This window comes from Rhinolophus sinicus, linkage group LG04 (genome assembly GCF_036562045.2).
Source record: "Rhinolophus sinicus isolate RSC01 linkage group LG04, ASM3656204v1, whole genome shotgun sequence".
In the NCBI taxonomy this organism is placed as follows: Eukaryota; Metazoa; Chordata; class Mammalia; order Chiroptera; family Rhinolophidae; genus Rhinolophus; species Rhinolophus sinicus.
In genome coordinates, this window is record NC_133754.1 from 44,964,338 (window position 1) to 44,980,145 (window position 15,808).

The following is a 15,808-nucleotide window of genomic DNA, read 5'->3' on the forward strand; positions in this document are numbered from 1 at the left end:
TTCAAGACCACAGAGCAAGTTTACTACGTGGGTAGGAGAGCGATAGGGAGCGTGCAAACCGATCCCGAGAGGCGGCGCGCTCCCCACAGGGCCCGGGGCCTGTAGTGCACCGGGGCGCAGGTCCTCCCGCTCCGCGGCTGGATACTAGCCATGTTCTCGAGCGGCTAGGGGTACCCGCTTTCGGTGCCCGCCGGGAGCGGCTCGGATCCGCTAGGTGTCGGTGGCCTCTACTGAAGGGAGCGAGTGTAGGGTGCCGTCCCCTCCCCGCCCGGCTAAGGGCGCTGTAACCCCGCGGCCCGGCCTGTCGCCCGGCTCAGGGGAGCTCCGCGGCGGGCCGGGACGAGGAGCCGCAGGGCCGGGCGCGCGGGCGAAGAGCGGGAAGCTTGCAAGCTGCGCCAGCAGACACAATCCGCCGCCGCAGGAGAGGCTGGGAGCTTCGGGGGCGCGGGAGAGGAGGGGTGGACGGGCCACGGGGCGGGGGCGCCCGATTGACGGGGCCACAGCAGCCAATGGCGGCGCCCGGAGGGCGGGAGCCACCGTTCGAGGGGCGGTGTGACCGGGAGGCCCGGCTGGGAGCTAGAGAGAGGAAAGGAAGGCCGGGGTGGGAGACGCGGGGGCTAGGGAGGAGGGGAAAGGAAAAGGAGGAGACAAAAAATAAAAAATAAAAGGCTGCGGCGTCGGCGGCGTCCACTGAAATAAACAGAGGCGGAGGCGGTAGCGAACACAGCCCTCCTTAGCCGAAAGGGGGAAACCTGCTTTGGCCTCTTCGCTTTTGCTTGGACCGCGGAATCCGCTCGGTCCTCGCGGGTGCGACCGCCGGCTCCGGGTCCAGAGCCCCGGGCCGACTGGCCGGAGGGAGCGAGAGAGCTAGCGATCACTTTTTTTATTGTTGTTATTGTTTTACGGCCCAGCCTCCCCCTCCTCCCCTCCCTCTGCCTGTCTCCTCCCCCTCCTCCTCCTCCTCCCGCACAACTTAAAGAAAGAGGGAGCGACGCGGCAGCTTCCTTCATCTGGGGGAATTCGTGGCCGCTGCAAGTTTACTACGCCAGGCGCAGCCAATGCCTAGCGCGGAGGACGAGGAGGGCTAAACACCGCGGCTCCGGCGCGGAACAATACCCGCCGCGCGCAAGGCGGCGAGAGCAGGGCGGCGGGGGAGGAAACGGCCAACCCAGAGCGCAGCGAAGAAGGCGCCCGGCCTCCACCCGCCGCCCCAACGCCCCCGCGGCGGTCAGGTGGACCTGCGGGCGCGCGGGACCTCGGCGACAAGCGCGGAGCTCGCCTGTGTCCTTTCCTCGCCTGTCGCGCACGGCCTCGGCGCTCCGGCACCGTGGCCCCGCCACTGCACTGATTTCATTTTGCGGGAGCCTCTTGTCGCTGCTGGCCTGAGGTCCGTAAGGCGGAGGAGAGAGTGAGTGTGTGCGTGAGCGCGCGAGTGCGTGCAGGGGTGGGGGCTGTGGCGCTGCGCTCGCCCCCCGTCGGCCCCCCTCTCCGCTCAGCTCCCCACACCTCCCTGCTGCTCCCTCCTCCCGCCCGCCCTCCCCTGCCCTGCCTGCCCGCCCCCGCCGCAGCTCCTTTAATACACTTTGGTTCTCCGCCTGGCTTTGGACTCTTCTCCTCCTCCTCCACCTCCTCCTCCTCCCGCGCCTCTGCCGCCGCCGCCGCCTTCTCCTCGTCCTCTCAGCGCCTTCGCTTCTCTCCCGGCCGCCCGAAGTAGATCCAGGCGGCGGCGGCGGCGGAGGCGACGGGAGCAAGGAGAGCGGCTCCCGAGGTTGAAGCCGCCACTACCACCGCCGCCTGCGCTCGGAGCCAGGCGGCCGCTGGCCGCACCGCGCGCGGATCGGGAGTGGGAGTCTAGAAGGCGAGGGGCTCGCCGGGGCGGGCAGGAGCGCTGGCCATGCTCCTGGACGCGGGGCCGCAGTTCCCGGCCATCGGGGTGGGCAGCTTCGCGCGCCACCATCATCACTCCGCGGCGGCGGCGGCGGCCGCTGCCGCCGAAATGCAGGACCGCGAACTGAGCCTGGCGGCGGCGCAGAACGGCTTCGTGGACTCCGCTGCCGCACACATGGGCGCCTTCAAGCTCAACCCGGGCGCGCACGAGCTGTCCCCCGGCCAGAGCTCGGCGTTCACGTCGCAAGGCCCCGGCGCCTACCCCGGCTCCGCTGCGGCTGCTGCCGCTGCCGCCGCACTCGGGCCCCACGCCGCGCACGTCGGCTCCTACTCTGGGCCGCCCTTCAACTCCACCCGGGACTTCCTGTTCCGCAGCCGCGGCTTCGGGGACTCGGCGCCCGGCGGCGGGCAGCACGGGCTGTTCGGGCCGGGAGCTGGCGGCCTGCACCACGCGCACTCGGACGCGCAGGGCCACCTACTCTTCCCGGGCCTCCCTGAGCAGCACGGGCCGCACGGCTCACAGAATGTGCTCAACGGGCAGATGCGCCTCGGGCTGCCCGGAGAAGTGTTCGGGCGATCGGAGCAGTATCGCCAGGTGGCCAGCCCGCGGACCGACCCCTACTCGGCGGCACAGCTCCACAACCAGTACGGCCCCATGAATATGAACATGGGTATGAACATGGCAGCGGCCGCGGCCCACCATCACCACCACCACCACCACCCTGGTGCCTTTTTTCGCTACATGCGGCAGCAGTGCATCAAGCAGGAGCTCATCTGCAAGTGGATCGACCCGGAGCAGCTGAGCAACCCCAAGAAGAGCTGCAACAAAACTTTCAGCACCATGCACGAGCTGGTGACCCACGTCTCCGTAGAGCACGTCGGCGGCCCCGAGCAAAGCAACCACGTCTGCTTCTGGGAGGAGTGTCCACGCGAGGGCAAGCCTTTCAAGGCCAAATACAAACTGGTCAACCACATCCGCGTGCACACGGGAGAGAAGCCCTTTCCCTGCCCCTTCCCGGGCTGCGGGAAAGTCTTCGCGCGCTCCGAGAACCTCAAGATCCACAAAAGGACCCACACAGGTAACCGCGGGGCCCGGACAGGGACGGGGTACGGAGCGAGGATAGGCTATGGTTGGTTTCCTGAGAGAAACGCACCGACCGCCAGCCCCTGCCCTGGGATGGGAGGTGTTTTTGTGTGTGCGAGAGAGCCAGCGACTTGTTTTTGTTGGAGAATGAAAGAATATTACTGGGCTGGGTTTTTCCATGTGCGGAAATTGAGTTTTAAATAACCAGTGTAACATCAAATGTATGCTTTGGGTGATGCAATTGCTTCGTTTGCTCAGCCCGGTTAATAATTTCCGTTCTAAATAGAGCGCACAAAATAAAACGACTCTCCAACTCGGTGCCCGGGAATGGAGCCTAGAGAGGATTTGCCAGCTTGTCTGAATGTTCTTTTCTGTTCCGGGTGTGTGTCTGTTTGAGTGGCTTGTGTGTTTTCCCACTTCTTTTACTCGGGGTCCAAACGCCCTTCCCGGAACTGTTTCCCATTAAATGAGTCTGGGGTAAGCCGAAGCTGTAAAGCATTTCTCGTTTTTAAAGCCCATCGAGGGGTGGGTCGCGGCGAGGCTTTATGGTGGGTTCACAGTAGTTTGCGAAATTTTCTAATGGGCACCAGAGGGGTTGCGATTCTAAACTTGGAGCAACAACTCGGTCAGCGAGTGCCCGGGGCAGCGCGGCCCCGAGGCATAATCGCGTGACAAGAGAGAGCCGCAAAAGAACGCGCCTCTTGCCTCATAGATTATTCATCTATGACCAGGTCCCAGCCAAATCGTGCCAGACGATTTCCTAAAAGAAAGCCAAATGTTTTAGCAACTTCCCCCGTCAATATTTACTCCGAAGTAGGGATGCGCCAGCGGCCTATTGTTCTCTTCCGGGAAGGGAGGGAGGCGAGGTGCGAGACAAGCTTTTAACAAGGTTTAAAATTTGAGAAATTTATTTGCATGAAATGCTTGCTTTCGAGTCCTGTGTCTGAGCGGATGTCTTTAAAAAACAATTTAGGTGCTAATGGAATTTAACGTTAAATGGTCCCCTTCCCAAGTGGAACAATGTTTGAGTTCTCACACCTCTAAATGACTCCAAGCATTTGGAATTCTGGCAACAGGATGCAGGGGCCGCCAGAAAATTAAACAGGGAAATTTTGAAAGCCTTTACTGTTGCCCCTCACCCCCACTGCCCAGCCTGTGCCACTGCAATCCATAGATGCTGCCGTATGTCTAATATTTACCTTTTCTCCAACTTATGTCTTAAAAACTGGAAGTGAGACTAGAATTATAGTTAATTCAATTTGCAGAATTTTGGATGAAAAATACTGGCTCAGTCACTATCCACAGCCTGGTCCCCAAACAACATACAGCAACTCCAAATCGAATTGCCTACTGGCCCCAGAGACGAACCGACAGCAGCCCAGCATCCTGTGTGATTTTGATAATGCCCCAAATATTTTGTCATAATAACAACTTCATGGCGAGACTAACTTGTTGGAAGCTACAAATCCAAGGAGCCCTATAGAAAGGCGGACAGGGCCGGGTGCTACCCCAAATTCGTTATAAATTTGAGGAAATGGGCTTCAGTCTGGAAGCAAAGTAAAATATGAAATAAATGAGCAGGACTGTCAGATGGGAAGGCGGTTAATTTCATCTTAATTTTGCCACAGAGGGGACCTGACCTGCTTAAGGGACCCAGGCCCTTCTTGCCCCTTTTACCTCGTCACAGAGGCCTTGTCCCCTCCAGGGTGGGTGGGAGTTTGGGGGGGTGGGGGTGGCTCTGAATGTTCACAGCAAGCGCCCATGTTTGCGGTCCACAGGGGAGAAGCCGTTCCAGTGTGAGTTTGAGGGCTGCGACCGGCGCTTCGCGAACAGCAGCGACAGGAAGAAGCATATGCACGTCCACACCTCCGATAAGCCCTATCTGTGCAAGATGTGTGACAAGTCCTACACGCATCCCAGCTCACTGCGGAAACACATGAAGGTACCACCGGGGTGGCCAGGAGAAGGGCAAAGCGGCGGGCCGCGGCGCCGCCTCACTACCAGCCTGGGCAACCTCAGGCGGCCTGGGAAGGCGAGGGTTCCCCGAGGACAGGGTGGCCGGGGTGCATTTCTGGGGATGCTCCTCCGGGGGCCTGGCCCCACAGCAGCTGCACTCACACCCAGTCCCCTTTGGTCTCCCCTCCCGGCTTTTGTGTTGCAGGTCCATGAGTCCTCCCCGCAGGGCTCTGAGTCCTCCCCAGCCGCCAGCTCCGGCTACGAGTCGTCCACGCCCCCCGGGCTTGTATCCCCCAGCGCCGAGCCCCAGAGCAGCTCCAACCTCTCCCCGGCGGCGGCGGCTGCAGCGGCAGCGGCGGCTGCAGCGGCGGCGGTGTCCGCCGTGCACCGGAGCGGAGGCTCCAGCAGCGGCGGTGCAGGTGGCGGCGGCTCCGGCGGAGGCAGTGGTGGGGGCGGCGGGGCAGGCGGCGGGGGAGGCGGCAGCTCTGGCGGGGGCAGCGGGACAGCCGGGGGGCACAGCGGCCTCTCCTCCAACTTCAATGAATGGTACGTGTGAGGGGCCAGGGCCTCTCTCCCTTTCCCAGTCCCCACCCTGGCGCAGCCGCCCTCCGGCGCTGAGGGCACCCTGTGATTGTGTTGCTAAAATTATGAATCTGATTTTTATGATGATGAAAATGATTTTACCAGCAGAAGGGTTTTTAAAAGTATTTTTTTTTCTTTTTTAATGATCTCGGCATGAAAAGCAAAAATATCCCTTCCGGCTCTCTGAAGCAGAAAATATAAAATAAGAAGTAAAAAAGAAAAAAAAAGAAAATAAAATGAAAACCCATAAAAATATTGAACAACCCCCCCCCCCCCTTTACCCATGCCCGCTTTCTTTCCCACTCCATTCCCAGTCTTCTGATAAACTGTGTACATAGCGGACTCCTTCCTTCTCGAAGTTGGTTTTAATGGCTACTTGGTGTATAGAAGTCTGTCCATTTGTAACTCGGGATTGCGTTCCTCCCTGCCTTCCCTTCCCTTCCCCAAGTGATGGGCTTTTTCTTTTCTCATTTTAGTTTACCCAGTTTCTTTTTAAGTAATGTGGAAGAAAATGGTTTATTTTGTATTGTGGTATTGAATATTGTGTTCCTTTCTATGAGGCAACTTGATTGTAAACTTCATGCAACTATAGACTGGAAAAAACGAGCCGTGCCAAAGTCTCCCTTCTGTTTCTTCAACACACTGATCCACAGCACACACATACACTCCACCACCAACGCTTGTGAATGTATTTTTCTGTTAGCTGGGTTTACATGTGATGTTTTAGTGCTTTTGCAAGTTCAATTTGTTAGTTCCTGTATGAAAGATTGTGGGGGTGGGGGGGGCGAATAAACGTCGTGCCATTAGCTTTTTCCATAATAACACCCTTCCTTCTGTAAATACCCGTTACCATATTTATCCATTTGTAATTAAATTATGGTATTAACTTGCTACAGAGGAAACAATATTTATAAAGAATGTTTCTTAACTATAAATATGTACAATTGTGGGCATAAACTGTTTCAGATTTTTTATTTGAAGGTTTTAAGTGGTTTGATCATTTCTTGTGATATGTTTTGAAAGTAATGCATACAGAAATATAATAAAATGTGTTGAAACTGCATGAACATACTATTTTTTTCTAGCAAAGTTATTAGAAAATGGGAAGAGGCAGCTGAGGGTCAACATGGTTATGGATCAGCTGCCTGAATGAATGGGAGGCACCACCTCAAATTCTGGGGAGAAAGGTGTATCTACGCATAGAAACCAGGGCAAATTGCCCCTTTGGCAGAAAGTCTCAAAATTCTTTTCTATGTCCTTTGTTTTGTAGCTGAGAGTGAATTAAATTTTTGGAAAGCCCCTGTGAGGAATGGCGGCAGGAACCTTCAGAGTTTCTAATGGCTCCATTATCTGAGGGAATGCTTTTCTTTCAGCTATTTGGACTGGATTTAAGAGCACTAAATATTTCCTTATTCTTTGTTTTCCTTCGTCCCTGCCCCCTTTCCTTTCCTTTCCTCTGAAAAGCTGAGGTACAGTTATTTTTAATTGCATGTTTAAAACTGAGCTGAGTACTTTGTTTTTGAACTTGGCCCAATGATTACAGTTTAAGGGACCATTTCTACCAAAAGTTTTTTCTGGAAATTTTTAACAGAGGTTACTCAAGAAACCCTGCTTATCTGCACAGCTGCTGCACACCAGTAAGCAGAATGTTCAAGGGAAGGTGATAGACTACATTTTAATTTAGGGAAGCAAGAAACCATTGGCCCAAAATGAAAGAGAACCTCTTCAAGGATTCAGTGAAATAGAATAAAATAAAAAGACTAAAGTAGCCAGGTGGAAGTGAGACAGAGCATCAACCACCAGCTTTCTCGAAGGTTTGCAGTCTCACCCCCTTCCCCTGCAAGAGTATCAGAGAACTTTCAAACAAGGTGTTTTAAGGAAGAAGGCAAAAATAATTTTAATAAGGTAGGAATGGGGAAAATTCTTTTTAAATCCCTGAGTATCCTTGTAGCTCCCAGAGGCCCTGGCTGTCACCCCCAGTGGTGAAAAGATTTGGGCTGCAGCAGGGACACCTCCATAAGATGGCCCAGCACGCACAGAGCTCTGCGGGAGGAGACAGAATACGGGTGGCTGCGGCTGAGACCACTGCTTCTCCTTCCCCTCCGGCCCTCCACTGAGCCACAGGGCCAGGCAAGCTAGGTCGGAGGGCAGCTTGGGGAGAAAAAGAAAGGCAACCCTGACCTCTCCGAGGCCAATATACCAATTCAGTGGGGGAGGGAAAGACTCCAGCCTAGGGGCTCTGTGTGTGTGTGTGTGTGTGTGTGTGTGTGTGTGTGTGTGTGTCCCAGAGGGTGACAGACGCCGGGCTAGTCCTCCCCAGTGGGCCCTGCGAACTGCCCAAGCGCCAACTCCTGAAGCAATCAACCCCCTATTAAAATCAAATTTATAACCCCTAATAATATTAAGGAAAATTACTAAAATAATTGGCATATGTTACTGATCCTTGGGAGATTTCATTGAACACATTATTAACAGGAAAATCCTTTAGGGTGTTCCAACGCCCCCCACCCTTGGGGAGGGGGTGAAGGAATCAGATTAAAAATTCATCATAACTTGTGCAAGAATGGGATGGTCTATTTTAAATGTCTTCAACTGTGTGGGTGTCGTGTGTGTGTGTAAATTATTAGCTTTGAGACACCTCCCAAATCTAAGAAGGATGGAATGATGGGGGGGGGCATTAGTATCATCAGCTCAAGGCCTTAGGGCTTTTCTTCTCATTTGGGGGAAGAAGAAAAACAGCAAGAAGAGGACGATCTCATAGCCTTGGCTTGATCGCTTTCCAGATCTGAATGTCCGAGCTCTACGAAGGACCCCTTTGGTCTCGGCTTGCTATCCTAGTTATCTGCAGGATGTACAAATGGGAAGGGGGATGGCTTGAGGACGAAGATCACAGCCTGGGAGCGGTCTCCTAGATCACCCCAGGATGTGAGGAGCGGATGGGAGCAGCTTTTCCGCAAAATGGCTCCCAGTTCTCCCGGCCCCTGCGTCCCATCGCTTTGTGCAAACAAGTCACCGACCCGACGGCGAGGCCCAACCTTAGTCTTTCTCTTCCGCCCTTCGAATCCCAGAGACATGATGGGGTGAAGGGGATATGGCAAAAGTGTGAGAGTATCAAAGATGTCATAATTGCTCAACTTAGAACGCGCGCGGGGGCTGGAGGCCCAAGGTCCTGCGCTCCTGCGCTGCAATGAGGCGCCTGGGTCTGGGGATGGGGTGGGCGTGGGGGGGTGGGGGAGAGGTCAGCATCTCCCTTCCCCCAGCCCCTAATCTCACCGCCTAAACAGACCTGAATTCTAAGCTGCCCTTGCCTTGACTCCAGAACCACAAAATGAAGCCCGTCTTCGCCTCCCTTAGGGAACCAGAGCTGCTTTGTGGTTCGTTGCCCGCCGGGACACCCGACTGCCGCAACCTAAAGACTGTTTCTGCTTGTCACCGCCATCAACTTGAACTTCAGAGCGCCCAAGCTCGCTCGCTATCTTCGTGCTCCGCTCCATCCACCACCGAATAACTGCCCTCAACTTGAGAGTCGCTTTATCCGGAGGCAGCTGGAACGCCCCTCGGGAGACCCGTCATTATTATTATTAATTATCGTGATCCTCACTGCATTATTAATGACTACAATGATAACTGGCATCGCTATCAGCATCTCCCGGTTCACTGATGTCCCCTGAAGTCCCAGGCTGGCAGGAGGTCACTCCTAGAGCAGAGGCCGGGTGGGTTCTGCTCCGGGCGCGAGCAAGGGAAGGCTGCTGGGGCCGAGGTCCCGCGGGACGCGAGTAAAGGAAACAGGTCCTAGGTCCCGCACACCCTGTCGTACGCTGTCCCGGCCCCTTTCCTTTCTGCTGGCACCTTTCCTCTTCCTCCTACTCCCCACCCCTGGCCCCTTTGTCTCTTTTCAGGCGAATGGTTTCAGTCTCAAGTGGTGTATGTTCCTCACAAAACTCGGAGATCAAGGGCAGATCACAAGCTGGACTGGAGGTTCGGGTTTCCCTGTGTTCCTCGTTGTTCTCCCGCATCATGGAGTGGCTAGGAAGGCCTGGGCTTTCCAGGCGACTTGTCGCCCGCCCAGGTCGGCAGGACTGGGGAAATGTGTTATGGTGGGTCCCTGATGAGCGCACTACAGTAGCATACCAGGACACACGGATACCCAAGTACTCACTAGGGACCCAGGTCCTCCCCTCCCCTTCATCACGCCATCGAAACAATCCAAAGGGCACGCTAGGCCTGTGTCCAAGAGCTAAGAAATAAAGGCCTCAAAATAACCCCACCAAGACTTGGTTGAACCCTTGCATGCGTTTTTACTTAAATGGACACGTGCCCCGGAATGCGACCGTTAGGATCCAGAGTAGATATTTATTTATTTATTTCAACAAATACTGGTGAGTTGATTGATTGTCGTTTGGTAATATCGCTCCGGTTACACAGAAATGTGGAGCTTCGTCGCCCACTGCTACCCCCAGCAGACCTCCATGAAAGGTTTCTATTTTTAACTTGCAGCCCAGAAAGTGGCTGAGAAACGTTGCCCTCCTCTCTAAATTCCCTCCCCACTCCCCACCCCCAACAGATTGTTGCCCAGTTTTTATTTTAGGGAAGAATCTAGATCCTTTCAGAATGGATCGAGTGATCCCGCCTAAACCCTCAGGCGGGTCCCGCTGAGCGCCTAAGAACGAAAAGGCAGCTGTAGCAGGTTGAACAAGGTGTTACGAATGACCACTTATGTAAACCAAAAGCAGGGCAGCCCGAGGGTTCGAGTTCATGGTCAAGGCTGTGGGGCGACAGAGGCCACAGTGTCCATGCCCCGCCCCTGCGCCGCCGCGGCCCAGATCTCGGGCGGGGAACCACCGGCCGGGGTCTTCCCGCTCCCTCCCCGCCTCCACAGGGCCCAGTCCCGGAACTGTCCGTGCTGGGGCCACCTTGTCGCCCTCCCACGTTCCCCTTTTGTTCCCAGGGGCGGACGAGCTTTTGAAGAGGTGACACCTCGCTTGGTCTCCAGACCTGCGTCCTGCCCTTGTCCCGCATCCAGCATCCCGCCTGTCGGGCCATTAGGAATAAGCTTCCACGAAACTCGCAGGCCAAAGCTGGGGGCGCCCCTTGATTTGCGTGCGTCCTTTGACTTGCGTGCGTGCATACAGGCGGGCAGTCTCTCTCTCTCTCTCTCTCTCTCTCTCTCTCCCTCCTTCAATCTCTCGCCATGCCCCAACATACACACACACACATGCTTACATACTTACCTCCTTCGGTGTCCCCCCTCCACGGACTCGCGTGGGTGGGATGGCCCTGAGTCACAGAGATTGGGGGTTGGTGGCGGGAGGACCCATCGAGAGATGCTCCACTGACCCTTCCACTCTTTCCCAGCTCTCCCATCTTCCTCCCGCCTCCCTCCGAGATGGCCAGGTGCCCAGCGCTGTGGAATCAACTCGGTTTTCGGTGTCCACAGCCTAGGTCACACTTCCCAAGCCCACGCCTCGAGCCACCAGTCTGAGACTAAGTTGAGTGGGGCTACAGCAGTTGGGGTCCCTCAAGCCCACTTCCCGGGGAATGTGACGGGCCAGACTGTCCGGCTTGCCCTTGGGCCCTCTGACCTTGGGTGTCCACTGGGCTGGGGGAAGCCCCCTCACCTCTCAGTTAAACCAGGAGAGAGTGAAGGAGGAGCTGACTACTACGCCTACCCCCACCCCAAACACACACACACACACACACACACACACACGCACGCACACACACACACACACGCACACACACACACCTCTCTCACTCACCTCCCCAACCCCTGCCTCAGCCTCTTCCTTTCCTAACCACCTGAAGCCATTTTTTTTTTGTCCCTGAGGCCAAGGCGGTGGTCGTAGGGAGCAGGACGAAGCGCCGCGCCACTAGAGAAGGTGGGGGGTAGAAATAATAGTAATGTTAATGTCAAAGATAACCATCGTAGTTAACGCTCTGCGCCTGGGCTGCTCCTTAGAGGCGGGCGGAGGCCTGGGGAAGCTCCTGACAGCACCGACGTGGGGGAGGCGTGGGGTTTTCTTGGGGGTGGTGGTGGAGGAGTCTTTTATGTTGTTTCCCACAAACAAAATTTTGGTCTGGAACCTGGCAGAGCCGGCGAGGGCCTGGCCAGGAGGCGCGCTGGGCCTCTTGCTGCAGACGCGGCTTGTTCTTTTGCTTTTCTTTCTCCTGGCCCACTGGGCCCACAGTGGTTGGTGTGGCGGAGTGTGGTTTCTCGAAACTCTTGGAGTCGGTTGGGTCTGTTTGCCCGCTGCCCTCCTCCCTTCCCCCCCCCCCCCCCGCCTGTTCCCTCTCCCTCTCCCCGCTGGCAGATGAATGGTGGCTTTAATGAGCATGGGCGCGGCGTTGGCCAGGCGGTTCTGAAGATGCTCTGACCTGTAGGGAGGGCGCGAAAGGTCAGGCTCACGCAGGGCCCGGCTTGGGCTCCTCCCAGACCCACGCTGCTCGGATATTGATCCTGCGAGAAAGATAAACAGAAAAGCTGGACATTCGGTCTTGAATACTAATGAGCCAGGGTAGGAGTTTTAATTGCTATGGACTTCCTTTTTCCAGTTAATCTTTGTTGCAGACTTCGCTGGAGTCAGTCTTTCGAGCTCGGTTTTGTCTCCTTCTCTCCCCGCCCTCCTCCTTATATTTTCATTTGAAAATGCCCAGGCGAAAGAGACCCGTGTCAGCTTGACTTGCTGCCTCTCTCAGTGCCCGTGTGAACGCGAGAGCCCGCAGCCCGCGTTCCCAGCGTGGCGCTTCTTCTGCTCACTAATTCTGGAAATGTAGGGGATCCTATAAAATAAATTGTTTCAATGTGGCTTTGGGGAGTCTGCTTCTTGACTTCCTCACCCTTATTGTTTCAAAGACTTCGTGTGTCCTTGGCCATTAAACTTCCTCTCGACAATTGCATCTTTTTCCCCAGGCACTGAACTCCTTTCTACTCCAAACCGGTGCATTCCGTCCCCAAACATGCTCGTTTCTCAAGTCTCCAGGATTTGGCAATGGCTTTGCCAACCGCGGGGTCTAAGTGTTTCAATCTAGCAGTGATTTCTTAGACAAGCTAATTCACCAGTTTACATAAATGTAGTGTTTTCTTTGATACCTATAAACAACAGTGGAATCTGAGACAGAGACCTAAGAGAATTTCTAGAAAGATTTCTACCTCCATTCTTGCTATGCATCTGATAACTTAGTGATACTATTTTTCTTAAAGCCATTCTTGAATTAAGTTTTCTCTTGAAGCTGTATAAATTGACTGTAAATCCCATAAAGCAGTTTTCGGCTGTGTGATCAGGAGAAAAAAAAAGCAAGCCTGTTTCTGCAACAGGCTATGTAGAAATGTGTTGAAACCCAAGGCAAAAAAAAAAAAAAAAAAAAAAATCAGCTGTACCAGAATAATTTCCAGTATTATTCTGATCCTTAAAGTTTTGGACGAAATAAGCCCATATTTTACATCATTGCCAATAGGTCCCAGCATTGAAGTCTCCTGAGGATTCTATTTCACTTACACTTTTCAGCCCAAACTTTTTTTCTTCACACAATGATTTATTATGTAGGTAATTTTAGGGGATACAGTTTACAGCTTGAATTATTAGACTGAACACCTCTGGCTGACACCACGACGCCTTTTTTTTTCTGCCTGCAGCTGTGAGTCACAACCCCATTTTCATACCCAACCGCTGCACATTCCTTCACAATGTATATTTCCTTCTTGCAAAGATCAAACATGCTTTGGTCAAAGTGTTTATTTTAAAATACAGGAAAATTAAAACTAAACACAGCTCTACTGAAAAATCCCCAAATGTATCATATTTTCCTCCTCCTGTGCCCACAAAAAAAGTAACAAATTGCACCACTTTCTAGAATAAAATTTCAAATCGAAGGGGAACACACAGGCACATACAGACACAATTTTCATTTTATTATTGAAACACATTGGGGAAACCCTCCACTTCTCTTCATATTTGAATTACTGTGTGGATGTCTTTAGTTTTTAACCATAAAAATACCACAAGCAAAACAACATATCTTTAAGAAGATGCTGACAGGCATTTACTTTTTTCGCCTATCTACACACTCCTCATTTCTACGTATTTTCCCCATCTTAGCATTTTTCTTTTAATTGTATTCCAGAATATAACTTCAAGGGGAGAAGAATATTTTGCCAAAAGGAAGGGGATAAAAGGAACTCAGAAACAAGTTAACATTTCCCAAGCATCTCAGTAGGTCTTTGGTGTGTACATGTGTTTCCTTTTTCTCTTCAAACTAAGGTGAAAAATAACAAGGTAGAATGGTTCTTTCTTAGCACCTCTGTCGTGTAAAGTGATTTTAGCTGTGGATTTTGGTGGACAAGCTGTTCTGCAGCCCACTATCTATTGCTCTTTTTGAGCTCCTCTCGACTCTCATGTGAAAGGGATATAGACTTCAGCCGCTCCTCTCTGAGGCAGTTTACTCAGCTTCTCAAGCCACACAATCCTTTAACAAGGGCAGAAACTGTTAGGCTGTTTCTAATCAAGTTTGGAAGCTGAATCTTTTCCCTCTGACGACTGTGCCCGGGGTGGATCCGGCTAAATGTCTGGCGCTGCGGGCAGCAGGCTCAGCAACCCGTTTTTCAGACACAACACCAAAGAATGGTATTGAAAGAATCGCGTGTTACAGAAATGTTTAAAAATATTACCCCCCTCCCTTATTTCTCCTACTTCTGAGCTAAAAGGCAAAAGAAGCCGAAAGGAAATTCAAAACGATATTAATTTACCTACCTAAGGCAGGCAGACCAACAAACTAGAAAGAGACTTAATGCTTTGAAAATGTACTCTACAGAATCTTTCAAATTAGAAGCTGCTTAGGATCAATTTCAGTAAAGATTTTTTTTTCTATGATTCGATTGGGTAATACTTTTTTAGATATTCGTGACAATGAATTAACAGCTAGTAGTCTCTTTCAAGGAAGAATTTGGGAGGCATATAGAAAATAATCTATACGTCATCCTCTTCTTCCTGTTCTTTAAGGGGAGGTAAATTATAGTACATACTATTTAGATTTTTTTTTTTTTACTTTACAGAAATAAAAACATATTTAGCCTTCATATATCATTGAAAATTCTTTGCAAGAGTGAGGAATCAGGGATTTTCAAGATGAAGAACAAAATAAGGAATCAGATTAGTATCTTCTTCTAAAATAACATTTTTTTTCTCTGTTGGGTTTTCAAATGATCTTTTGGGAGATATTTTTATTTATTTGAACAATCTCTTCAAATTAAAATGCATTAAATATTTCCCCCTAGATAGCTAACTTCTGACAATCAAACGTTTCTAAAAGTTCTAAATGAAAATCAAAGACTTTTTATAAAGCCTTAGTAACACCATTTCATGTCACAGCCAAACCAATTTATCTGAACTTCCTTTCATTTTTGGTAGATTACCTGATACATCAAACAAAACAAAAAAAAACAAAAAAAAAACCTCACCTTGAAAATGTCAACTGTTCTGTCAATCTTATGAGAAACTAATTTCATGATATGCAATTGGGGTTTATGATTTCATTTACATTTTTTAAATCCAAGGGAATTAATTCAAAAATTGATTTGGACTAGAGAAGAGACATCAGCAGGTAAAAATCTTAAAGTATAAATCAAACACATCTCAACTACCTCCAAGTACATACATACATACATACAACTTTCTTGAAAAAAGAAAAATGTCTAAACTGAAATCAGCCATCTGACTTCAAATACCTTCTAGGAAAGTCTAACATAGGTATTTTACAATATCATCTAAAGTTTCAGGGTGACATCTTTCTAAATCTTCATGTGATAATTTACTAATTCAGAATGTAAAAAACAATTGGCTTTATTGGGCAAAATATTGCTTCATCTATTTGTTAACAGATATTTTGCATAGGGTACTATTGTAATTTATGTAAGTTCTCTTTCTTTTGGACAATTTTTTTTTGGGCACTTGTAGGCAGTCTACTATTCTCTTGTGCCCCCAATATTTTTGCACTGGAAAGTTGAATGTTGGGCACTCTGAGGTTGATAATCAAACTGATTGCCTTTCCTGGAAGCAAAAGATGTCTCTCTTTGACAGATGCTACTTTGAGGGTCTTTTCTGCTAAGCGTTTCTCAGAGGTAAATTAGCTTCATCATTTGCCACTCTGTTTTTCTAAGGTTTGTGGTCCAAGTGCCAGCCCACCCTGAAACATACCATAGGTTCTGTTTCATAGTGGCAAAGCCGCCTACTTCTTTGCTTCAGGTTTCGTTTTGTGTTTAAAATACAATAAAATAAGTTTTAAAATCATTTTTAAGAGAGCACT

General features: G+C 51.4%; 1 protein-coding gene across 1 annotated transcript; it reads left to right on the forward strand.

Annotated features, from left to right (window-relative positions):
• The first annotated feature begins 1,604 nt into the window (after nucleotides 1–1,604).
• ZIC2 (Zic family member 2) lies at nucleotides 1,605–6,572 on the forward strand. The gene is made up of 3 exons (XM_019754216.2): nucleotides 1,605–2,966; nucleotides 4,750–4,913; nucleotides 5,133–6,572. Exons 1-3 carry the CDS (start codon nucleotides 1,895–1,897, stop codon nucleotides 5,481–5,483), a joined length of 1,587 nt encoding a protein of 528 aa, XP_019609775.1. The 5' UTR covers nucleotides 1,605–1,894; the 3' UTR covers nucleotides 5,484–6,572.
• Nucleotides 6,573–15,808: the final 9,236 nt, after the last annotated feature.

What these genes read in the sequence shown, in the direction of transcription:
- ZIC2 (XM_019754216.2), top strand. Translation starts at nt 1,895, where the DNA reads ATGCTCCTGGACGCGGGGCCGCAGTTCCCGGCCATCGGGGTGGGCAGC. An exon ending in CCACAAAAGGACCCACACAG is followed by an intron (nt 2,967 to 4,749) that starts GTAACCGCGGGG and finishes TGCGGTCCACAG; the next exon opens with GGGAGAAGCCGTTCCAGTGT. An exon ending in CACTGCGGAAACACATGAAG is followed by an intron (nt 4,914 to 5,132) that starts GTACCACCGGGG and finishes TTTGTGTTGCAG; the next exon opens with GTCCATGAGTCCTCCCCGCA.